Source organism: Protopterus annectens, chromosome 1.part0 (assembly GCF_019279795.1).
Source record: "Protopterus annectens isolate FY-2018-M chromosome 1.part0, PAN1.0, whole genome shotgun sequence".
Classification (NCBI taxonomy): Eukaryota; Metazoa; Chordata; order Ceratodontiformes; family Protopteridae; genus Protopterus; species Protopterus annectens.
Window position 1 is genome coordinate 10,647,114 of NC_056725.1, and position 27,071 is coordinate 10,674,184.

General features: G+C 37.9%; 1 protein-coding gene across 1 annotated transcript in view; it reads right to left on the bottom strand.

Moving 5' to 3' along the window:
• The window catches only part of DHX34 (DExH-box helicase 34), a 1,598,514-nt gene that overhangs the window by 860,206 nt on the left and 711,237 nt on the right, over window positions 1-27,071 (bottom strand). Inside the window, exon 9 of the mRNA XM_044078772.1 lies at window positions 18,620-18,862. Within this exon, the coding sequence (XP_043934707.1) occupies window positions 18,620-18,862 (243 nt within the window). The remainder of the gene's footprint in view (window positions 1-18,619; window positions 18,863-27,071) is intronic.

Sequence of the window (27,071 nt, forward strand, 5' to 3'; positions counted from 1 at the left end):
ATTGGAACAGTGATGATAACTAGAATTTATCTTTTCCAATTCCAATGAGTATTGAAGGGAAAATGGTGAAGAACACTATTTTAGGGAATTCAAAAGTGATTTTGGGGAACAAAGATTTAAGTGACATTATTGGTGTTCGGCCCAATTTCATCTACAAAAAAAACATGTAATTTGAAGTTTGTGTTGGAGCATTTGAAAATTTACAGGTACTAACTTTATTGGGAAAGGTCCAGTTGGTACCTTTCCTTGTGACAGATGTAAACTTTGTAGATATATTTATTCTGGCAGTCATTACATTTTTAAACATATTAATTACACTTTGGAGTCTAAGGACAGGTTTATTTGTAGGAGTTCAGGACTTGTTTATTTAGCTACTTGTAGTACCTGCCACAGTTTTTATACTGGAAAAGCAGTGAGAGCTTTAGGTTGTCAAATCAGTGAACATGTCACAGCCATCAAAAACAAAGATACAAATAATGCTTTAGACAAACACAGTATGGGTTGTATTCCATTTCGGAAGTTTTATTTTTTTAGTAGTACAGAAGGTTGGCTCTAGTATGTTTGTTGATCAGTTTAATAATTATTTGGAGTTTTTGGAACTGAAGTGGCAGGTGTTTCTACGTGTGGATTTCAGTCCTGGACTGAACAAAATCTATTTCTGTGAAAAGTTTGTTAAATTACAAATGCATTTGAATTTTTACACATATATTAACATCTGGCATTTAATATGTTGTTATTTTTTGTACTTAATTTATGATGTTTTAGAGAGTTATCTGTTTGTTACAGGTTTGTTTTTTATTTACAATTGCTAGTTGGGAAATTTAGTATGTATTTTGATTGGAATTAGATTGTTTTCATGGATAGATTAATGTTACCATGCGACTTTTACTGCCTATAAATTGTATGACTGTTGTAAATTCATTTATTCTGAGGAAGTTCTAAGATTAAAAGAATGGAAGCGCTAAAGTACTGGTTGTTTTATTTTACTTTTTAGAGTGTTTGTTTCAACTAGTTGATTTTTTCGTTTTTATATAGAAACCATAACACTGAATAAATACTGAAAGGTGAAAATGTTGGAATCCCCGGGCGGTGCAAGCTGAAATCAAAACTGGATGAGTGTTTTAAGTCTAATAGGAAGTAGAGGAAGTTCCTGGACTATTTACATAAACCGTTACAAAATTAAGATAGTGTAAAAGTAGAGGCAAATACATATACGATGTATGGTAGTGTCTAGGTTTAAGACATACAGCTGATATGCATGAGTAGTTACAGAACTATTTACATAAGAAAGTAGCAAAATCCATATAATGTGAGTACAATGTTAAAGAGTTGTAAGTGGTCATGCAAATTATGATGATCAAGTACAGTATGCAGGTAACCTATATAAACAATGCTGCTAAATGGCAGAGAAAAGGTATATGTGGGTTCCATACATTAGATGAGTGGAAACAGTTCTTCTGAACTGCATTAGCATACAGTAGCTTAATTAGAGAAGTCAGGGTGTGAAACAGACATGAATCAGATATTCGGACTTAACAGGCTTTCCATCCTCATACTGGAATCCAATCAGACTTATCAGGCTTTCCATCCTCATACTGGAATCCAGTCTCAGAAACCCTACATGCAGATTCTCCAATCTAACAACTAAGGAAAGTGGATTTGGTGGCATAAAAGGATAAAGTCTGGATGATTTGCTTGTCACTATTAAAAGTAAATCTAGACGTACTGATGATGACTGCACTTGTGCAACTGGCACGGCTTGGAGAACTGTTGTTATATATATATATATATATATATATATATATATATATTAATGACTGGACTGATGAGATAAATAATGTCAGGCAAAGAGCAAATAGAACAAACTTACAAAAGGATGTGTCTACTGTCTGTAAAGATCACTCAACCCCTATAAAAAAAGATGATGCCCCTGACAACTTTGGAATTCGGGACACAGGTATTCCGCAATCCGAGGATTCAGAGTATCTAGTAGGAAATAAAAAAAAAGAGAGAAAGGAAGAAGTTCACAACAAATAACAAGGAAGAAAAATAAACTGATAAATGTCTGTTAAGTAAAGAGAATGTATACTAAAAAGGACACTGCTTTATTATGTAACACACAAATTACAGGGAATGATAACATTTTTGTATGTTATACAAAAAAGGCAGCATTTTTTCAAAAGAGAAGGTTTCAAAAAGAGGCAAAGAACGGGTGAAAAGAAAGAAATCAAAACTGAACAAGGAAGCATTGAAGAACATTACTGTAAGAAAAAAGATGAGAAATACAGAAGCTGACAACATGGCTCAAGCTGTGGATGTCAAAAGCCAGCTGGAGGACAATCATATGCTTGGAAATGTAATATGCAATGAAGACAGTGGGAATAATAAGACTAATGGTGATGAAGATCACTCCTTTGTAACAACTGATAGAGCAGATATTACTGAATTAAAACTTAAAGATTCTTTGGATCTGGTCAAAAAAGATATTCTTGTAATTGGAGATTCAATTATTAGAGGAACTGATATTTTCATTTGCAACGAAGATAATGAACATTGAATTGTGTAATGCTTGCCAGTAGCAAAAATAGAAGATGTGAGACAAGCCTTAAAATACCTTAATGTAAGGAGGTCCAGATCTGTTCTTATTCATGACAGTACAAATAATCTCATCTGCAAGGACCCTCTGATTGTTAGTAGGGAACTGACAGCCCTCTTAGATAGCATAGCTTATACAGGTGTTAGGAAATATTTTTCACAAATCACATATAAAAAGGACAGTCAGGTCACCATGAATGAAAAGTTTTTTTGAGTAAATACCTACAGAAAAAAAATCCTGTTTTAAAAAATGGAAATGTGTAGAGCATCCATGCCTAATTTTCAGCACACGTGTTCAGACAGGATGGTGTACATTTGTCAGGATCAGGGAAGAGAAATTTTGCAGGAGACATTTTGCAATATTTGACAAACACAAGGCAGGATTTTTGCCAAGTTGGAAATTTTAATAGTTCACAGATAACATTTGAGGCACATCTGATGGTTGCTAATGCTGGAAGCATTAACATTTTTCTATTAGAAAATGTGCTATGTTCCCACAAGACTGAAGTTATTGTGATGTTATTGTTTGTGAAACATGGTTAAAGAACAATGACTGAAAACCAGTTCTGTCAGGATATAAATGTTTTTACTGTAATAGACATTCTAACAGAAAATCAGATGGAGGTGTTATGATAAGGATTAAAGAGAGACCTGTGATGATTACATGTTCAGTGATAACATCAATACAAAAGATTGTGTAACAAAAGACAACCATGGAACATAAAACAATTGTTGGAGTATAAAGACCACCAAAGTCAAGTGCTGACGACCTAGAGGAATGCATATATTTCTTGCATGAAACACAGGAGGAAAGCACAATAGTGGCTGGGGACTTACTTATCAGAAACAGACTGAAATAATATTGATTGAACAACATTAGTAAGGAAATTATTCACAACACATGTTCAGGAACAACAGTTGCTTCAGACTGTGGAAAAATGTACAAGAGAATGGAACATACTAAACGTTATTTGTGTTCCTAAAGAAATCACTCTTACTTCATGTCAAGTTTTATCAACATTGATATGCAGTAATCATGGGGTTGTAAACATTAATTTGTTGCTAGATAATTCTGCCAAACTGAAATCTAGAGCAATACACAGATTAATTACACAATATAATGAAGAAAAACAGTCACTATGTAAAACAAAATGTAATGATGCATTCAGTGGAAAAAACTGCAGAAGGAATGTGGTGAGTTTTGAAAGAGAAATTGTTTGAGAGCAAAAAATCAAAAATATGTTTAACATCAGCATCTAGGCAAAGTCAGAGGGGAAATATTTCAACAAGAACAAGATACCTGATTAAGGTGAGAGACAAATAAGAAATGGAAAAGAAGTGAAACAACAACAAGATCAAGAAAAATGTGAAGATAATTTATATAAAGATATTGAGCATAACAGAAACCATTTTATAGATACATAAGATGTGGACAGAGCAAAGACATACAATTTGATAAACTGTGTACAGATTCCAAAACTTATTCTCAGGCACAACAGACTACAGATATATTTATAAAATCTTAAACAAAACAGTTTGGCTTCGCAGAGGGAGTGATACATTGTTCTAGTGACATCCAAGTAACTTCAGATACTGAAATCTAATTAGATTATACTGAAAATGAACTATGCAAACTGGATCCAAACAAATCACAGGAAGGAGACAGAATTAGTAATAATGACCTGAGAACACTTCAGCAAGAACTTACAGTACCATTATATCTGTTATTTACTAGGCTGTATAAATATGAGGAGATTCCTCAAGATTGAAGACATGCACTTATTAAACCTGTGTTTAAGGGAAAGTGGAGTAGGACAACCCCAGAGTCATACAGACCCACAAGTCTACTTTCATATTCTGGAAAATAATGGAGATGGTAATATTGGATAAGTTATTGTCAGAATTGGAAAGGTTAAGACTTGAAACCATATATCAGCATGCATATGTTGAAAACAGATCTATTATCACCTGTAACATGATGTTCTATAACAATAAAATGACAGCTATGAATGAAAAATTGTTCTGTGATGTAATTTATATAGATTAAACTTCAGCATTTGACAGGGTCATGCACAAAACATTGATCAAGAAATTACAACAACTAGGTAATGATGTACTTTTAATAAAATGGATAGCTGCATGGCTTATAAACAGGACATGGCAAGTATCATACAGAATTGGACAAGTGAAATTCTTGGTTACAGTCAGGGTATAACAGAAAACAAAAGGAGACAGCCTGCCAATCCTAAACTCAAACATACAACTCAACTCAAACATAAAAAGCCAAAGCAGGTATTTTTTTATAAGATGTATTGATGACTATTTATATTTTTAATGATTCTATACAAAAGTTCTGTGAAATTTGATGCCATTCCATTCAAAGCCATTTGCATTATTGGACAAATGATTTTATAACGTTTTCCACACCTCAGCATATAAAAACAGGACTTTCAAGATTTTAACTCAACTGATGAAGTCTGTATTTGTTTAAGAAGAAAATGCGGTGAAACAGTTAAGCGATAATGTGAATTTGAGGTTTTTAATAAACAGCGGTGGTCTAGCAACTCGTTCATGTGGTCTGTGGATCGATGCCTGGTTTGGCTTTTTATGTTACTGTCAGGGTGTCCCACAAGACTCTGTCCTAGACCCATAATTGTTTAGATTGTATCTTAAAGACCTATCTTTTCATCTGAACTGTTCTACAGTCTGTATGCAGATGACCTGAAATTGGGTAAACTGATTAAATGTGTTACAGATAGGGCATGTCTGTAAAAGAACTTGACTAAATTGACAATTTGAGCACAGGAGAATAATATGCTGATAAAGACATAAAAAAACTAGAGCATATGAGGAGACTTCCAATATGGCTGCACATTGAGTAACAACTTAATTCTAGCTCTCCCAGTGTGAAAACAAAAACTTAGTAGAGAAAGCCAGTGAACCTAGATTTCTGGGTAAATTTCAATAACTGGCTAGAAAGTGCACTGTCTGGATGCCAGGAAAAAAGAAATACAGAGGACTGGAAGGACAATCATCTACAAAAGGTGACAAAAAACATGGACTGGGAAAAGTATTGTAGCTGCTCAGTGAAAAGCACTGCAAGCTGCAGACATGACAAAGTAAACTACAGGAAAGTATAAGACAACTGCACACAGGCCAGACTATAATAAATGAAACACTGATGGAGTACATCAACTCAAAGAATAAAAGGCTGGAGAACATGGAAGAAGCTTTAAACATATATTCAGATAAGGTGATAAAACTGCAACAGTCAGCGGCGGAAATGAAGAAAAGGCTTGCTGAATATGAGACTGCACAAGAAGATATGTTTCAAAAAATAAAAGAATTAGAGTACAGAGCATGTAGGGAAAACCTGAGATTTTCTGCTGTACCAGTGAAGCTGGAAGGAGCAGACTGTATTAATTTTATGAAAGCGCATATAAGCAAATGAACTGGAATTCCACAACAGGAATTGTTAACTGAAAGGGCACATCCTGTGTATGTTCCAAACCTGGCTATGAGAAAACTACCTAGACCTTTAATATTAAACATGCAATCTTACCAGCAAAAGGAGTAGATTCTGGCAAAACTGTAGCAGAACAACAAAGTACTAAAAGTGGGAGAGAGCAGAGTGTTTGTGTAGAATGATTACTCATTGTACACCAGGCAGAAGAGGAATAAATGTATTCCATTATTCAGGGAATGTCTGGAAGCAGGAGTGAGATTCAATCTGATGTACCCAGCTATCTTTAAAATATTTTTCCCTGGAGGAACAAAATCATTTTTGATGAGGTACATGCTAAGGAAGAAATAGAAACATTTGTTCAACAAAAAGTGAGTTGTGAAACAGGAGGAGACACTGCTTCTTGTTCTTCTGGTAATAAAGTCCACAGAGAGTCTGTGCCAGTGAAACCTTTTCCAGTGTTTCAACAGAAAATGCTTGAGAGAGGGGAAAAAAGCACAAGAGTTGACTAGAAGAATCAAGAGTGCATTGGAAATGAAACAGAGACCAGGTTTGGGAGATGGGGATGAACAGAAATAGACCAAAAAAAATCTGTAAATATTGGACTAAAGCATACGCCGTGTCACGTCATTACTGTTTGGAGAATAAAATCAGTAACTTGGAAATTGACAAATGTGGGATCACAAAGCAATATTTATATTTGTGAAACATGACAGTACAAGAAAATCTGGAAATATTGGATTTTTTTCGACTCTGTTAACCTTGTGGGGGACTATAAAGCATGTGTCCTACTTCATGGCATTAATGTTCAGAAAAATACCCAAGAGAGGGGAAAAGGAGGAAGAAAGTTAATTGTAAGTAAAATATTTTTTCTGAATAGTACTATTTAAATACTGCATGATTTTCTTTGCATGTTATAAAAGTATTTTTCAAGTTATTTTAAGGGCAATGGGGATACTAATGTACATAGGTGCTCCTGTTTTTCTTCATTTCTTCTTTTTCTTTCTCACGCCTTCTCCTCTCTTTCTCCTTGTTCAGTTTTAAGAAATGTAGGCATTGCAATGCAAAAAAAAAAAAAATCTGGTTAAAAGAGTATGGCAAAAGAAAAAAAATGTGTGCTTTTTTCTCATTCTTGCATAGGGGAACCACTGGGTTTAGGTCATTAGCTTAATCTAGTAATAATTTTAAGGGAAATAAAGTACATGAAAAAGAATGTTGAATATTTTAAGGCTTTTTCTAGTAAACAGTTTTGTGTCTGGTTCTCATGTATCTAGCAGACAATTTGGTAAAGAGAAATGGCTTGCAGAAAATGTTTTCTTAAAGTATTTAAGTGTTCTCCCATCTGAGAGAGCTATAAAGATAAGACAGAACCAAACATCACTTAATAGAATTACAGGCTGTACCAGGCGTCTTATTAAGGATAATTGCTGCAGTCCTTACATATGGGTAGTCCGTCTCGGCCGGGCCCCAATACCAAGTATAGGCTGGCGTCGGTCAAAAGCACTTAAAACTGACATCAGCACGTCAGGGTACATAAGCGCATGACCCACGTCATTTCCTCAGTCTTTTCTTGCCGCAGATGTGAACATCTACATTAGGTACAAAACTGTATGTTCTTTTTTCATCTCACATTGCTTGCTCCTTACATATGGGTAGAATCAAATAATACAACTGTCTGTATTATCAAAGTGTGCAAAAAAATCCTTTCCCCTTTTTTGGGGGTTTGCATAAAAAGTGAAAAACTGCCTATAAGGGCCTGTAAGAGAAACCCTTCCTTCGAGAGGTAATGGCCAACATCACAGAAGTCCCTTTGTTTAGGTGACATTCCTTGGAGCCACAAAACCAAAACAAAATTTGAAGGTATATTATTATTTGATTTGAATGACAGTGTCCAGTGCAGTGTGGTGCTGTGTCATTCTTGAGATGAGATACCACCATTGTAGCATATATCATTGCACATTGGGAAGTACAGAATACAAAGATGCCATGAACCCCCCAAGTTGACTGGACTTGCAGTCAGCCTGGCCTGATGAGACAACTGATGGGAAGTGGAGAGAAAGAGAAGATTTTGTTTGTTGTCAAAAAAAAAATCTAATGGGACGGTGTATTCAGTCACACCCAGAAAGCACATGTCCTCCTGAGAGTACTAGACTGGACTTTATTTCATTCACAGAATACCCCAGGCATCTTAACACTGCCATCACATACTGTAAATGATGAAGAAGTTTGAGGATGGATAAATTTCCTTTCTTTGGTAAACACTTTCTTTGAGAACTAAAAACCTAGGCCCACTTCTGCAGAGGAACCGTTGTATGGCCCCTTGAAGAAGTAGTAGAGAAATTTTTATTTGCTAGTTATTTAGATTTGTTGAGGAGGTTTGACCGCATGCCTTTGAAAGGATGAAGGAAAAGGAGAGGCCTTGGGTAACCAAATAAAATGTAGTGTTTGGTGTAATATCAACATATGTTTTTGTCCCCCAACACCACCTTTCCTTGAAAGGTGAATTTCCTTCTTAACTTCCTCCCAAAGTTCAAAAAAAGGCAGAAGAAAAGTAAAAAATTGGGCTAGTTTACGAGTAGCTGAAGGACTTTCCCTGCCCTCATCACCAGAACACCCAGACTCTAGGCCTGAAAGAACTCTGGAACTCCTCTGAGCTCTGCCCTAGATCTACCCCTAGCTACCCCTAGCCTGAGAAGGAAAGGAGAATATCCACCCCTTAGCAGGCAGGCCAATTTCTACTAAATTTGGCTGAAAAAAAAAAAAATCTTTAACAGTCATAGACTTAGCCTTGTCTCCATTTTTTTTTCAGACTGACCCCACACAGGGAACCAAAACACACATCAGACTGCAAGGAGCATCAAAATCCTTGTCTTAACATGGTCAGATAAAATCTTCCTTACACTTCCACGCCAGAGCATCCCCCAGAAAACTTCTTCTTTTGCAAAGAAGAAAGAAATATTTTTTCATATGAAACTGGCAACTCTTCAAGCCTCATAGCTAGCTAAGGTAGAAGATGTATAGACTCTTTCCCCATCTCAAATCCCAGCTTCTGGCTTTCACGGAGGAGGAACTTTACAAATAGAGGCTTTGACACCCTTAGGTCCACTCTTATAAAGATTTGTGAGCCTCACAGGCCCTGTAATACCTATCCGCAAACTTAGGGAGCAGACGATCAGAATCAGGATTGAAGTGGAGGATTGCACACATCTTCCACAAAACAACAGAACAGGGGTATAAAGGCAAAGGCCTATGCTGGTAACAGTAAAAACTCTAAGCCTTTTTTTAGAATCAGAGAAGTCCTGACCTTCCACCCCTTAAAAATGTTCCTCAGAATGAAGTATCTTCTGAAAAGAAAAATCCTCTGGAGGAGAAGCAGAAGGAGTAGAATTTTTAAGCATGTGCTTTAGGCACAGACCCCTGCTGAACCAGGGAGACCCCCCACAGGGAGCTAAACTGAGCTAACACCCCTAGGAAGGGGAGGGGGTACAGTACTGAGAAGCCCCTTCAGCTCCCTGCGCGGTATCTGTTTCCCACAAAAATACAGTTATTTCACTTTTCTGACCTTTCTTTTAGGTTAGCTCAGGTTTGTGTGTTTGGCTGTCAGTTTGGAATATTTGTTTCTATTAGGAGGGTAAAATTTCAATATTTAAAGATACACATAGTTTTTGATATTATTATTAAGTTAATATATTTCGGGATTTGTGTATTTTTATTTGAGGGATTTCAATAAAACAAAAAGTTCTGCAAGATGTGACATAGACTCAAACGGAAATGACAAGAAACAACTGCACAAAAGATTAACCTGCCAAACAGTACATTCATATAACACAAAAGCTGGAACTAGACTTTTAACAAAAAAGCTGTTATACATAAAACATGGGAATAATAATTTCTCAAGAATATGATGCTTTCTATAATGTCTTTAGACATTAATGGTATCACAGATAAATACAAAAAAGAAAGAGTAGTGAACTATATTAAAAAAAGGAGAGTGCAAATAGCTATGCTACAGAAAACACACTTGGAAAGGACTTAACATGTGAATTTAATAAAGAAAGGTTTTCAGGATAGTTATTCAGCAGAACACCTGATGCAATGGAAAAGAGGAGTACTTAGACTAACTGCAACAGGAGCTCTAATAGTAGTATAAGAGAATAAAAAAGAATAATGGTAGATTTTTACTACTAAGGGGCTACTGGCAAGGGAGGAAGATCACACTGACATGTATTTGTATTTCACTGAAAACTGCTATAATGGAGCTTAAGAAAATTCTGGGAGAAATAATAAGCTTTCAGCAAGAAATATTACTTACAGGTGGGGAATGGAATTTGATATGCAACAGTGAAGATGTGTCTGGGGGCCCAGAAGGGAAACTATAACAAAGGAAGGTAGATTTTTAAAGAAATTTATGAAAATATTTGCTATAGATGATGTGAATTCAGTACTAGGGGTTTGGAGTGAATTTACATATTATTCCCCAAGACACAAAAACTGGGCTAGGTTAGACAGAATTTACATTTCACATGTGCATTTAATTGAAGTTCTTGGTATGCACCCAAAAACTATTTCAGATCGTGCCCCAAGAATAACTAAAAGAAAAACATAAGGTAATGAAATAAAAATGAGACTATGGCACTTTCCTATCTATTGAAAAAAGAGGAATTGAAGGAATGGGTAGTGGAAATTATTTGGGAGCTATTAGAGAAGATAGAAATTTCTTCTCAAAATATAGCTAGGGAGTGGGATAAAATTAAAGTGGAGTTTACTTATAGGGTGGAAATAGAAGAAAGGGAGATATTGTTAAGAAGTAACAAGAATTATTTAGAGGAACTGGCCAATTTTAAAGTATTGCAAAATACGAGGAATCTCACAGAACAAGAAGAGGAACAACTGCAGAATGCTAAACAAAAAATAAGAGATTACCTCAATAATATGCATGAGTTTTAAAAACATTGCTGTTAAGCAACTTTTTTGATAACTCTAGAGCACAAAAACTTTTAGCAAAAATGACTCGTGGAACAGAAACTAGAAAGGCCTGTCACCAATCTTAGGGAGCCTATAATAAGGAAGATCACAAGGTCTCCTACAGAAGTATTATACATATTTTGGAAATTATATGAAAGTCTGTATAAAGCAGAGAAATATGGAAATCAAGAAAAGGTACAAATGGAAATATTTATTGATGAATTAAATATGCCAAGGTTAGAGGAAGTGGAGGCTCAAATACAAACAGGTTAGGAGGAGATGAAATAAAAATGGTGACGTATAACCAATTTACAGGTATTCCTGTGGAAGTTTGAAAGCTAGGAGCAAAAAAACTGATTAAGATCTGGAAGGTTTTGTTTAGCAGTATTTTAAGAGGAGGAGAAGAACCAGCATCCTGGAAGAAAGTGGTGATAACTGTAACACCTAAAGATGGTAAAGATCAATCAAACAGGACCATTTCAATACTAAACCATGATTATAAAGTATTTATGTTTATAAGGGCTAAAAGAATGGCAAAAGTGATGCCAAAATTGATAGATATGGATCAATGTGGTTTTGTGGAGGGGAGGAAAACATTTGACAACATTAAAAGAACACTGATGATCCAGAGAGAAGCAGAACTTAAGAAAACACCATTGTTGTGGTGGGTCTTGATGCAGAAAAAGCATATAACAGAGTAACTTGTGACTTTATGAGCAGAGCTATGGAAGCATTTGCAATCCCTGACAAAACTATAAGGTTGATTAGGAGGATATATGAGGGTTCAGAGGCGAAAATTAAAGTGGGTTGGGTCCTCTCTGATAATCTCTGCTTGAGCAGAGGAATAAGGCAGGGGCGTCCGCTCTCCCCTTTGTTATTTGCATTATATTACCATTGGCAAAGAAAATAAGGGACTCAGAAATTCAAGGCTATAGTTGGTGTAATAGTCAAGAAAAGCTGGCTCAAGTTGCAGATGACATTATTTTATACCTGACAAAACTAGAAAGGGATATTACAGTGTTGTGGAACATACTGAAACAGTTTCAAATCTTTTTGGGATACAAAATTAATGAAGCTAAAACAAAGGCAATAGCAGTAAATTACATATTCATATACAAATTGATTCAGCAATATCCATACTTATGGGGACATGATAAAATGAAGTACTTAGGAGAATGGATTAAAAATGATTCCAGTGTGGTAGCTAAGGATATGGGGGAAAAGAATAAACAAAAGATAATGCAAAAACTGTGAAAGTGGAAGCTCTGTTATATGGATACTGATAGTAAGATACAAGCAGTTAGTTTTTAGTCCCTTTATTCTTATACACAGGTCAGACATATTTTTATCAACCAGAGGAGAGGTTGTGGACAGCAATTAATAAAGAGCTGAAGGACTTTATCTGGGAGTGCAAGACAGCAAGAGTCAAGTCAGATAAGCTTATTCTTCCGACAGAACAGGGTGGATTGAAATTACATGATTTGAAGGTGTATTTCAGAGGAACACAGGCAAGAGCGTGCTGGAATTTATTGGTGAAAACTGCCAAATGAACCAAGGTAATGGGAGCAAATAAAGGAAAGGTAATAGAATGGCAAGACACCAAGAACGTATTTGACTGCAGGTTAGCAATTGCCTTTCCTACTAAGGTTTGATATCAGAGTATAGGCAAAGAGAAAGAAATAGGGGGGTACTAAACGATAGACCAGCACTGGTAGAGTTTTAGTAGAATCCAAAACAGAAGTTGCCGTTAAGAAAGGAATAACAAGTACAACATATAAAATACTGTATGATAACTATAAGAATCAATCAGAGGAGGTTAGACAGGACTGGGAAGACAGATTGGATAAGCAATTCACAAAGAAACAATGGGGGATAGATTTATGTCTCCCAAATATGCAATAAAGTTTAGTAGACTTAGAATCTTTGCTTTGAATGTTTTAAACAGGTATTTTTATACCCCAAGTAGACTCCAAAGAATTTTTCCTCAGGTAGACAGCAAATGTTGGAAGTGTGATGGGGAGGAAAGGGGTAACTGGGAACATATTTTCTGGAAGTGTAATGAGTTTTCAGACTTTAACGATTCCCTGCAGACTACTCTGTCAGAGATACTGGGTGAGCAAATTGGTGTAACTAAGTAAATGATTTGTTGTGAGATATGATAGAGAATCGAAATTGCCTAGACATAGTAAGGCCTTGCTGAGTTGAATTATAATGGCTGCCAAAAAAGCAATTACTAGAAAATGGAAGTCAAAGTCTAAACCAACTTTACTAGAAGTAGCGAACATAGTAACAGAGATAAAACAACTGGACCTGGGATCTTTAGAAAAGGGTAGGAGCAAATTACATAGGAAAAAATGAGGATTGTGGGATCAATACATGCAGAGGAGGAAAAAGGTTTAAAGCAAGGCAGGATTTGAATGGAGGAATGCCCACTCCAGAGTGGGAGGTGGTTACATGGGAGCTACCCTTGGCATCCCTGCTGATGTTTAATATTTGTACGGGGGGGGGTGCATAGTCTAACAGTGAATAGTAGAAGAACTGGCTGATCTTTCATGAAGACAGGATGAGATGTTGCATACTCCCAATGTACGCCCACCAGGACAACACAAACAATGTAACCAAAGGACGGGGGGTAATTGAGGGCATGCCTTACAGAGACCCCCCTGGCAGATGAAAGACAGTGCCATCTCTCTCCCCAGGATTCCCCTAGGATGCATGTTGGCTCCATATGGAATAATGGAATTCAGTGATAGTCTGTGGGTAGAGGTGGATCAGTAGACCCATCTCTGGACATTGGGCAAAATATCACCCCCCCACCAAAAAAAATCTAACAAAGCTACTGTGGTAAATATTCTTACTCCCAGACAAGAATATGGTCTGCCAATCTTTGCTATGACTTCACCCTAAATACAGTTATATTACAGAAGACTGAAAAGAGAATTTTTAGATGTCTCCATTTAGATCAGTGAAATGAGCATCACAATATATGCATCATTATGCATAGGACTATTTGTCCTCTCTACATATGATTTCACAGATGCAGCCAGAAAGATTATCTGTAAAACTTTTAAGACTGAAGACATGGCCACTGGCTTCGAAGTACCCAGACATACAAGCTTAAAACAGCATTTCTGGTCATCAAAAAGCCTCCTCTGCCTCCAAATTGAAGCATTCCTTCATTCTACATTAGGTGTGCCCAAATATGACAGCCTCTGCTACAGAGGCAGAAAAATGGGTGTCCTTTATTTCTGAATCACAGCCCACTAGAAAGAAATCTAGGAAGTATAAACCAGGTCCTCCTCTTCAGAGTCAGAGTATTTTAACTCCCAGGTGGGAGATGATTCACTTTTCCTTTTAATGGAAGGGGTATCAAACATCCACAGCTAGTGCAAGAGACCAGAGGATCTGAAAGAAATGCACAAAGTCTTGGACCAACTTGAACCAGCCTTAGAGGGGACAGCATGAGGACTCACTTATCACCTGAGGTATAAGCAATAGTAAGCAGCCAAACTGAGCCAACATCTTATGCTTGTCCATTTAGAAGGGTGATTGCCTCAGAGATTGGATCCATAGATGAGCAGCTCTGACCTCCACCTTTTTACTTCTGATTTAATTGTAAACAATACGAAAAGAGCTGTGCTCTCTCCCTCAGTGAATAAAAACAGAATATGAGAGTCAGGCATCTGTACAGAGGCCTTTAGACCAATTATCTTTTAAGAGGGCTTTGCTTCAAAAGGATGAGCTAGGCTGCAATGGCATGGCAGCCTCTTGAGAGAAGATGTCAGAGGACTTGGACACTACATGCATCTGGACCTAGGGCTGCAAAAGCAATTCTATGGGCTGAGTGCCTTTGAGCCTAGGAGGACCCTCCAGGACTGAAGCAGAATCCCTCTGTCCTCTTTTGTTCCTTCTCTTTCAGATACTTCTCAACATGCTTTTTCTTTTTGATGTGATGACTGCTACATATGACAGGGTCTATATTAGAACACTGAAGTTTCAAAATTTCGAATGTTCTAACATCGAACTCTATTCAGCAAAAGTTGAAAATAAAGAAGCAACAGAAAACCACATTTTTTCCTAGGGAAAGAATTCAATTGTCCGTTTCTGTTGCTTCGGTATTTTCAGCGCTGTGGTGGAATGTTACGGGTCGGATTCAGGTAAGTGTGCGATTGAGTGTGGGTTAGGGCAGTTAGGGTGCAGGTTAGGTATGTGTGCGATTGTGTGGACGTGAGGGTTAGGGCGGGTTAGGTGAGTTAGGGTTAGGGCGCAGGTTAGGTATGTGTGTGATTGTGTGGACGTGAGGGTTAGGGCGTGGGTCTGGTAAGTGTGCGATTGTGTGGACGTGAGGGTTAGGGCGGGGTAGGTGAGTTAGGGTTAGGGCCCGGGTGAGGTGAGTGTGCGATTTAGTGACGGACCTTAGGGTTAAGGGTTTGGATTAAGGTAAGTGGATAGTTAGTGGTGTGTGTATAGTTTAGTGTAGGGTTAGGTGTAAGATTTTAGGTGTATGTGTGTGGATTGCTGTTTGTTTGGTATGCTTGTGTTGTGTGTGTTTTGGAACAGCAAATGTTTTCCCTAGGAAAAAAATCGCTGTTCTGTATGTTTGATGTTTTCAGCTTTCGCTGAATAGGGTTCGATATTAGAACATTCTAAGTTTTGAAACTTCGATGTTCTAATATAGACCCATATGACAAAATGTTGGAGGTTGTGAGAGTTGATTGTCCACATAGCTTTGGAGATACTGCTCTGTATTCTTAAAAAGCTTTCTGCTGAAATCAGTGCCTATAGTACAACTGGAGATGTGTTTTGGTTCTGAACAAAACACACAAAGATTGGTAATCTTTGGAAGTGATCTGTCACATGAACATAACCCTTTACTGAGCGGACATACCCTAAATATATACCAGCTGTCTGGCCTTAACAACCAAGAACTAAACAATTTATAAGTTTGCCTACAACAAGAAAAAGATCCTCAAGAAAGCACTTACTTTCCAGCCCTGATGATATAGGCCAAACCATCTGACTGACAATTTAAGACATGCACTGGTCCAAAATGTACTACAGCAAGAGTGAGATTGAGCAGGTAGGTGTACTGTTTATAATGGGAATAAATAGACTACCATGAACATGGACATTCACCCAGGGAGAAGGAGGAGTGCAAAGCTCTGGAAGTTGAGCTGGACATCAAACCATCTACAGCAGAAGTTCCAGTGGTTATTACTGCTGAAGCTTTGATCCATGTGATGAACTTTTAGGGATAAGATCATCCCTCTCAGCACCTCAATGATATGTCACTCCGAACAATATTGCTTTCTCTTGCCTACTGAGCTAACCTTTGGTGCAACTTGAAAAAGTAGGAAGACACCTGACCACAGCCTTGAATACTGTGTAAGACTGAAGGGACTAGAATTTTACTCACTTATCACACAAAATACATATAGGGGACCTCTGCCTTGTTTTCAAGGCTATGTTTGATCATAAAGTCTGAGAATCCTTATCTTGAGCATACAGTGTGAAGGAGAGGAATAACATTCACTCTCAGAAGCTACATTTAAAATCAGCACACATGCCACACCAAGAAGAAGCAGATACAATGATTCATGATTATTTATCACACATTTCCCCAGTGCACAACAGTGCGAAAAATATTTGCTGAAAGCCACTTTCAGTGAACAGCAATGAAAGCTTTTTTTGCAGGAGGCAAAGTCTCATGCACCCCCATCTAAAGGGAGACACCCTCCTAACGTATGTACACTAACTCCAAGTTCACACAACAGTGGAGAAAGGGCAACAGTTACGTTTCTCACAATATGCAGTCAAAGCATCTCTCTCTGTTATCTTTTAAAAGGGAGTCTGATATCTACGTAGGGAGACAAAATAATGAAGGACAATTGTTTTCAAGCTTCTTGAAGGTCACTGGGTTGTAGGTTTGATTTCGTAACTAATGAGCCTTTGGAAAAGTGGTGTAAAAAGTCAAATGAGTCATCAGATTTCTTAATAAAAGCAGTTAATAGGAACTGTCTCCATTTAGGCAGACTACGCACCAGTACTAACAAACACGGGTTCTGGGCTGACACTAGCACTTTGGACTCTACCGATCATATTTGACTAAATATGGACAAAGGTGATATCCCTTGTGTTATCTATACAAACCTAACCACGATTTTTGATTTGGCAGAGAAATTTAGGCCATTCTAGCTACAAATTTTAGCATCACAGCCACTAAATAGCTCAAAGACTACCTTTGCAACAGTTAGTTTAGTGTTATAATCGGCTTGAAAGATGAGATTTCACCACTTAAACAAAGAGTCTGCAAGGCTCAGTCCGTGTCCCCTTCTTTTTTGTTTTATTAAACAACTTCTTCCCAAAATCCCTCAAAGTCTGCTAAGACTGAATGCCAATGACACGGGCCACTACAGATCCCTTTTTCAAACTCTCCACCTATAAAACAGTTCATGAACAAAACTTCACCACTTTTGACTTCCTGGCTAGAACACAAACATCTCATCCTCTACAATGACAAAACTAAAACTATGATTTTTGTACTGCTCAAACTCAGTACCTCCTGACTTGGCACAGAACCATAGAGATATATCTCTGGAAAAAACACCATTTCTGTTACTTAGCACTTTGGCTTGATCGAAAACTTGACTTTCAATTCACTACACATCAGGCTAAGGCTAAAATAAACATCTCGCACTTTCTATCTATAGAAGGAAGAAATGCTATGGATTAAGGGCTGCCCTTATAGGGGACACCTCCCAGAAAAACACATCCTCAATACAAACAACTGCTAAAAGAATCTGAACAGCTAAGCACCACTCAGAGGCTGTCACTGCTCTAAATCCTCAAAAGCAAACTGACTTTCAAGTTAACAGAGATTTGAACTACTCATAGGTACCCTTTCTTATTCAAACTAATAAAAATGTAATTCTTTACCTCTCTCTAGCAGACTCTCATCCCAACAGACAAATTACAAGTTTAGATCAATACATTCCCCAATACCCCTTCTATATACATTCTATTTACCAAACTTTCCCAAAGTGATCACAACTGCCCTTAGAACAAAACGTTTGGAATCACTTCGTATTATCACCCTTAAATGTCATCTAACAGTCTGCCACATGAAATGCTTCTTGAAAAATCACTCAACATAAATTATTATTTTTCCTTCTTCTTCTTGTTTGCTCTCAGTCACTCACTGTTACTTTTTATCCACCTCAAGGCCAATGCAGCTTCTTTCAAATCAGCTCTTACTAGCACAATCCTTCTTCACACCATTAATATTCACAATCAACTTCAACACCTTCTGCTAAACATGTACTGTTCCCATTCTCCTTCCTCCTTATGTGTTGTAAATGTCATACCACTGATAATAGTTTTACTTCTTATATTTTTAAACTGCGTAACAAAACACACAAGGTTGTAACTCTAGTTGCACTACAAGCATATATCTGCTAGACCATATAGTTTTCATCCTTCATAAATTTTACACTGTTTTTTATGATCCTTTGTTTTATAACTTGTGCTGTTGTACTTTGAGGTGCAGCAATAAAAATCTTGCCTATCAATATGCTTATAAAAGAAGCAGCTACAAACCTGGATATCAACATCACTGCTTTTCCTTCTTCCCCTAGAACTGCTTCCTTCATCTTCATCACTAGATCCACTCCATGCTTCATCATTTAGCCGAAGTATTTTGCTCTTCCTGATTTTCTGCGCATCATGCTGTCGCTTCAGCTTGTAAAGTTCTCTTTGCTCCTTGTATTTTTGTTGTCGGCTATAGCAGTCTCCTGAATGAACACTTGCTTCACTCAGCAGTCCATGGGTTTCCAGCAATTCCTTAAATAAGAAGTGTGAAGGTCACATTTCTTATCACCTAACATAAGACTTTAAATTACATTCATATACAAACATCAAACTAACAAAGCGGCTTGAAGCTTAGCATTCCTACTTACCGTTTGCATACTAAAATCAAAATTTATATAAACTCAGCCTGCAAAATTTGAATAAATTATACTTACTTTATTAATTAACAGACTGACTTTACTGGGTTACTGAGTATATACTGAAGTATTACACAACGTTTTATATGAAAGAAAAGCTTAAGGCAAGGCTATAGGCAGTTTCTCAGAAGGATCCCTATCATATGCTTGAGTTGCGGTACGCAGAAGACTATATGGCTGAGACCATATAACCGAAGTTTTGCAAGCTCGAAAAAAAAAGTAAAAACACAAAAATTAAATAAAACAACTTGCCATGATATTTTTTGCAGGGGGCAAGTCCTCCTGCACCCCCCACATCCCCGGCTACTTAAATATGCCAACTCCAAGATCGTACTACACTGAGGAAAACAGCAAATCCCAAGTTCCGAGCTGTACAGTGATCTCAATACGTGAGGTTGCAAAACTTCAATCATATGTTCTTGACCATATGGTCTTTGGCCTGCTGCAACTCGAGCATCTGATAGTGATCCTCTCAGAGATCCTAAAGAACCATTTTTGTTTGCACATGTGTAACAATCCAATGCAGACATTTTAAGAAACAGAACTAGAGAACCCAAAATCAGTTAGATTGTCAATAACTGAGATTATGCTGTAGTTTGCAGTAATCAATAAAAAGGCACTGCATAATAAGGCAGGACATTTGGGCGGTGATGTGAAAACTATAACAAAGTCTGATAAAAAAGATTCTTGAATCCAATCTGCTTATTATGACTATTCTGTAAAATCTAAATGTTTATCTTAAAATGCTTTAGTTGTGTAGTCTCATTGTATAAAATTGTAACTAAGTGTAATCTAATCACTAAGTGCCTTTATCACAAATGTCCAGTTCTTGTAGTCTCATTCTATAAATGTGTTAACCAATTCTTAAAAGTGGATCTTTCCTCCATGGGCCTCCACTGAAAATGTTTTTTTTTGTTTTGTTCTGTTCTTTTACGGCACTGCAAACATGAGGCTAAAAATTCGACCTGCTGTAAGAATAGGCTCACAGATGACCTACTTCGCAGTCCTGCTATGACAGAACTAGTTCAATGAGAGTAAAGTACAATAATGGAATACCAGCCCCCAGTCAGAAAAATGGTAAAGTAAGCAAAGTACCTGCCCTGTTTCAAAAGAATAGTGAGCAAGTATAGTGAAAATGGAAAATTGAAGGTAGCACAGAGTTGAAAGCTGGTTACCAAAGAAGTAGCATCACATCTGCATGTATTACAGCACCTCATACAACTGCAGTGGCTTACAGTATTACTCTGCACATGTAACAGACGTCACTCTTTGCACAGGCTCAAAACAGAAGCACCTCATTATGCACCAAGGGTGTTAGCTTCCCACTAATGCAGAAAACACTCTTCTGTCCTGCCTGCAAAATCTGCAACTGAGGGTCACTTCGCTAGGGCATAATTTCACCTGTGGAAACATTACAGAAGTAGGCAGCACAAATTGAGTAAATTTTGGAATGATTCTTAACCACTCTTCATAACAGTGTCATACTTTTGAAATAATATAATGCAGTTAACTAACTCTGTATAGGCTCTTGGGGGAGACCTGTGCCTTGCCTTCTGTGCTATCAAGGACCCGATTATCTGTGACCCCCCCCCATTTCTCAAAATAACAAACAGTACAGCCATCACTAGAACAAGACATTTCAATTTACATCAGGTAATACACAAAACTAAATGGAATGAAGGGTTCATCTTACTGTATGTCAAACAATGTGACTATGCTAGGCTTTAAACATCGCTTAGACAATTAGATGATGCCCTAAAATACAATCCAGGACGTACAGGTCTTACCTTCTTGAAAAAGTCGGTAGAGCCTGAGGGTGGTTATTTGCAAGGCATACATAGTCTCTGGGGGAATAGCCTTCTATTTCCTAGGACTCCTGTAAGAAAAGGCAATGCTTACCCATCTTACATCATTACTTCCATTGGCAAGAGAGATGAAGAGCTAGGGGAACTTTTGTGTGTGTGTGTGTGTGTGTGTGTGTGTGTGTGTGTGTGTGTGTGTGTGTGCACGCGCGCGCGTGCGTGTGTGTGTCTGTGTGTGTTTGACGTGGGGGGGGGGCAACAATCTAGATAAAATAAAGCTTATGATAAAAATCCATAGCATGTAATCATTCTTTACTTGCACTGTTCTTTTCGGGAAGGATAAACTGGCAAACAAATATATCAAATCAGATTAGATGTGAAGATTACAAATCTGAGATTTGTTTACAATGACACTATATCATTAAAAATGTCAAACATATCTCACAGAGATCACTGATAGCATGCAACTCAAATATGCCTAGCTGAGACAATGTCCATGTAAAAAATATTATTTTCACACATGGAAGAAGGCAAGTCCAGCCACCACAAGGGTGTCAGCCAACCTTCCAACAGATGTCCAGGTGTCCCTAGGCGTGCACAGTAACAGCTGCAATGCAGCCTAGCGAGTGTGGAACCCAATCTACCACCATAACCAAGCTAATAAGCTTAGACAATTCTAATCCCTCTGCAAGGGAAGGAGAAATGGGCATGGGGAACAAAGCTTCATGCCAACATTACACAACCTCTAGGTGGCACTTCAAATGGACCCCATAGTAAAAGACCACCCACAAGGACTACCACTAAAGAGCTAAGAAAATCCCAAAAGAGACCCTCTCCAACAGTGCTAGGAACAGCAACTCATCCATTACCATAAGCAGGTGACAAGTAAGAGATCCACTCCTTTTAGGCTTTGGTCTCAGACAGCAAAATTTGGATTAGACGTGGAACTTAGGTCCTCAAAAGCCATCCTGACCACAAGGAAGTTAGCCCAATCAAAGATGCAAAGGAACTTCCACACAGCCACCCCCAACAAAATGGGGTGGGGTGGGAGAGGGTATTATCTAAGTGGACTGTCAACAAAGGTGCCTCCTGTTAGTGGGAAGGAAAAAGAATGGTCTTTCTTTCTGATATAAAAATGCATAGCTTCCATCACCTACTAGATGATCAAATCTGGGCATGCTCTGCAACTCCACTACAGAAAACAAATATGGTGGGAGAAAAGAGAAGTGACCAAGCACAATAAGGCCTCCCCTGCCAATCTTTCAAGTGTAGCCCTCACTGGAAAGAATGCAACTGGAAAGCTATCCAACCACCCCCAACAACATGACTAATTAAGACTTCATAATGGAAAGACCCACCAACGGTCCTTAAGCTAATCTGGTCAATGTAGTAGCTCAGACAAGCACAAGGCATCTAGACCTGTGTCTAAGGTACTTGTGGAGTGCCTTTCTTCTCCTAGAAAAGCGAAAATACAGATGGTGTGGGAGAGGGCCATCAGTTGCTTTTCTCTCTTGCATACCTACAGGTTGAATATCAGCTGGCTGCAAGTCACTGTAACAGCACACCTTTCTTGAGCATGTGTGGTAATTGTAGATGTGTTTATCTATTGTGCCTGCATGGGTATGGATGCCTGCAGGTAAGTGAATTTTGTCCTGCACAGGAACTAATGCATTCCTGTATGACAGATGTGGGTGTCACTGAATTTGAGCATGTCTTCTGTGTGTGGTGCAGGGGCAGACAAGTGAGTTGCATCTATGTATGGACTCGGTAGTGTACCAAATGGGTTTGAGTGATGTTTCTGTATGTGAGGACATTGGTGAGCTTGAATTTGAGAACTGAAACATGAATGTGTTTGATGTATAATCAAAAAAACAGGGGTGCTGTGAATGTGATTATGAGTTTGTGTCTGTATGCACACACTGCATCTGTGATTAAGAGGGATATGTGCATTTGGCTTTTTGGGTATGTGTCCCTGTGTGGCTTTAAGTGATCTCAGGTTTGTGTACTTTGCTGTCTGTGTATGAGCGATCAGAGGTATGTCTGATTTGGTGAGTGTGTGTGTATGCATATGTGCATGTGCAACTGACTGGAGTTTTGTATGATTGTGGGGGGAGATGGATGTGTGATTCAGTAACCTGCATTTTCAGTGCTGATTATCCAACTTAGACAGGGTAGTCTTGACCCTCAGTATAAAGAGCTTGTGAGTGGTGTTTTTTCTCAGTGTGTGCCATTATGACTACACTAACTGATGTGTGGGCATCATCTATGCATTACTTCTTACCAAATGGCACTTGGCATCTCTACTCTTGTTATTTAGAGCTACATCTAGTCCACCTGATGAAGAGGGATCTTGCCCATTACTGATGAGGGTACTTAGCAAGGACTGCAACTCTTGTTTTTAAAGCCTATTCCTGTTGAATGGCACATCTTGGAGAAAGGTGTTAAGCTTGTCCCCTTGTAGGATGTTCTCAGACACTCTGTCTGCTGCAAATACAAAACTATAACTGCTACCCTAGTCAAAGTGTGCAGTGCAGATAAAAGACATGATCTTATGTGGGGACTGCTTTGGTAGAACAGAGGATATCTAGAGGGCAAGATCTTCCATAATGCTGTCTTCAAAAATACAAGAAAATTCCAGTAAAGTTAGAGTTGTCAATGTGCAGTACCTCAAACCTCCTGTAATGAAGAGCCATGGGATCTATGCAAATGACCCGTTATGAACACACCACTGTTTCAGATACATGGATTCTGAATGCTCATAACATTTAAGGTATTACACAGTGCAGACTTTAGTTTTGCCGAGCCGTTCTTTACCATATTGTTTGTCTGTGTGACCTATTTACCCTTTGGTTTAAAAATTATTTGGGATATTTTACAAGCATCCTAATGTTTATAGTCATCAGACTCGATTTTAAAGTATGGCCAGACAATCCACTTATGTTATACTAACGAGCTCAGAAAAACAGGCAAAACATTGCACATTTACAGAGAATGGGGTCTGGAATTACTACCCTGAATGCACCAGTCAAGACTTAAAAAAATTAAAATACAAAGTTATGGGAACTCAGAAGCCATGTGGCTGAAACACTGGTACACCTTTAAGAGATCATCTGTATATACCCCATGGGCCTTAGAAGCCATGTGGCTGAAACACTGGTACATCTTTCAGAGATCATCTGTATATACCCCATGAGCCTTCACTACAGAAGGATTAAGGTGCTACATGGTGAATACTTTAGTTTTGCTGGGTCTTTTTAGTAGTTTTTATTAAGCGGTTTGTCAGTGTGGTGTTTTACCATTTTTTTAATTTTAAACAAGAAACATCTTTATTCAATTATTATTTATAACATAGGTAATCATACATTTATATAAATGAAAACAAACTTGTTTCAGAAGCAGCCTCACAAACCATCAACATCAATTCAAATATAAGGGCCTGAATCCTGGACAAGTGAGCTGTATAATGAACGGAACCCCAACACACAATCCTAGCTGGGAGAGAATGAACTATAGAACCTAAGAATGTCAATGTCCTGAGGAAAACCGCAAACAAATTAGCTTTGGGTTGCTTTAACAAACTATTAATATGACTTGCCAGAGGATGACACAAAGTCAAAATCCACCTGGAGGTTAATGGAACAGAGTGTGGCTGCCATTAAACCTCTTAAGATAAAATCTACACAGGTGGTTTTCCACAGAAGAGAAAACACAGAGTTATTTTACTTTTTTGAGCATCCAATAGGGAAGCTAAAACAATGGTTTTTAACAGAGACTGAGAATAAGAATGTGCTGACCGTATCCTGGAATGCACAGCATAAGGAACAAAAAAAGGTATTTTCTAAAGGTGGACTAGAATGACCTAGGAGAATTACAACATTACTAAGATAACGAATGTCTCTGGTAAATCCACCTCACATCCAGGAACCCTGTGTATCACAAAAGTGAGTCACAGAACAAAAACCACAACAGAGATGTGAGGAGACAGCTGTCCCCAGCCTTAAGGTGGAGGACTGACTTCACTCCCTTGTTATTTGTGAAAAATGAAAAATAAAATACATTTAAACATTACAATACTAACCAACAGAAATAAAGAGTCCAAAACCTCAGATGTTAATTCCATTTCTATGAAGGTACTGAAAAAACAAACTCCAATAGGCTTAGTCACCAGAATAACTCAGCTTTAATTTATGACAAGCGCTTTCATCCACCAACTGGACTTCATCATTTCAAAGTTTACATGCCCAGTACTATAAGGGGGGGCCTCTCCAGAAAGCCATGACATAAGCAGCTATGAGGGTTACATTTATTCTCGCTGGTATCCTGGCAACTCAGGACAAACTTCTTTACAGCCCTAACATCACCCCTGGTGGTGACACCAGCACCTGCATGACTAAAAGTACCACCTATGCCCCTCACCACCATCTATTGGCACGTCTTCATATGTGGTAGAAAGGACTTCCATTACCAGCTTGAATAACCACAGCCTCCCTGCACTGCTTTTGCTGCTTCAGACAAGCTTGTGCTTGTCCCAGAGCACCAACAAGTCTGCCAGGAACCACCTCTCCTTCTCCTACCCAAGTAAGGAAATTCTTATCCTCCCCAGCCAGCTCTGTCAATCACCCAGGCCTACACTTGATGTCTGCTAACCTGGGTTACAGTCTGGGCTTCTACTATTATGCCACAAAGCTGTCTAAGCTATGTACAGTTTAAATTACCCCATAACTGATAGTGATAATAGCCAGTTAAGATCCAAACTAGCATGTAGGTTATATTAAAGTAAGGGATTACTTCACTCAGCCGTAAGCTCCACGTGACAGTTTGTACATCAGGAAAATAGAGAGATCACTACACAAAAGAATTGACAGACATTAAAATACTTTGTATAAATATCTGACTGAATGCAGTGGGTTTGTAAAATTCTTGTTTTGCATTTCGAAACTGTGAGCCCCATTTCTAGAGGGGGAACTTGGGAAAACACAATTAAATATAAGAAGCTATTATGGCAAATAAGACTTAATTTTACCCAAAGTCCTGGGTTAAATGGACAGATAGCTGACTCCCTTACTGCACATGTGGGCGCCTAAATTATAAGATCAATACCATTATATTTTTAAATATTTCAGAATTGATTTTACACAGTTTTTTTACACAAGGAAAATATAAAAACTTCTGGTGAGAATTATGGAGCTATATATATTCTTGGAGGTGTGTGTGTGTGTGTGTGTGTGTGTGCCTGTATACATACATAAATACATATATATATATATATATATATATATATGTGTGTGTGTGTGTGTGTGTGTGTGTGTATATATATATATAATATATATATATATATATATATATATATATATATATATATATATATATATATATATATAGCTAGCAGAAATAGTTCTTACAATGGCAAGTAAGCACTGCCACTTTAATGCAGTTTCAACCAATTGGTTAAAATGTATATAAATACTATTTCAGGAATCATTAATTAGTTCTGATGAAGGTCTTAATATTGCTGAAAGGACAAGAGCACTCAATTTTTCTTTGCTTCATCATTAAACTTTCTGTGTATATTCACTTTGGATTGATTGTTACTGTTCCATTTTCTCCATGGAGGTTCCAAACTGTTCAGATTTTTTGATAGTATTATATCATAGAAGGGAGCACATTCCAACAGCCAATTAAACCCTGTAGCATGGCTGGAGTAATAACAGAACAGTCAAAATATAAAAGTGATTTAAGAAGTTAGAACATACTAGCATCATAGCTCTCAACTGTACAGAATTTTGCCTTATATTTTTAGTGTGTTGCTCAAAAAAATGAAAGTTATGTACTTACCATAACAACAGATCTGTGTTGTCTGTCTACGTAAGGTTCAACCTATGAGTCTTTGGACATGATTTGGATCCAACACCGGCCATTTCCATCAGATTTCTACTTGCCTGCCATTGCCTCCCTAACACATAGCTCCCCGCTCCTCACCCTAATCGTCAGTTTAAGTTTTCCCCTTGATGACCACTTTCAATACACACTTAAAAGCTTCCCTAACCAAGGAGGACACAGAACTCCAAGAATAAGAAACAGATGACCTCCATTGTCAGGTCATCACAAAAGGGGAAGCTCACTAAACCAACCACAGGAGGGGGCAGGAGAGGAAAAGGATGAACCAGATAGAGACAAAAACAGACAACATGGATCTGTCATTATGATATGTACATAACTATCGTACCCGATGTTGTCTGCTCC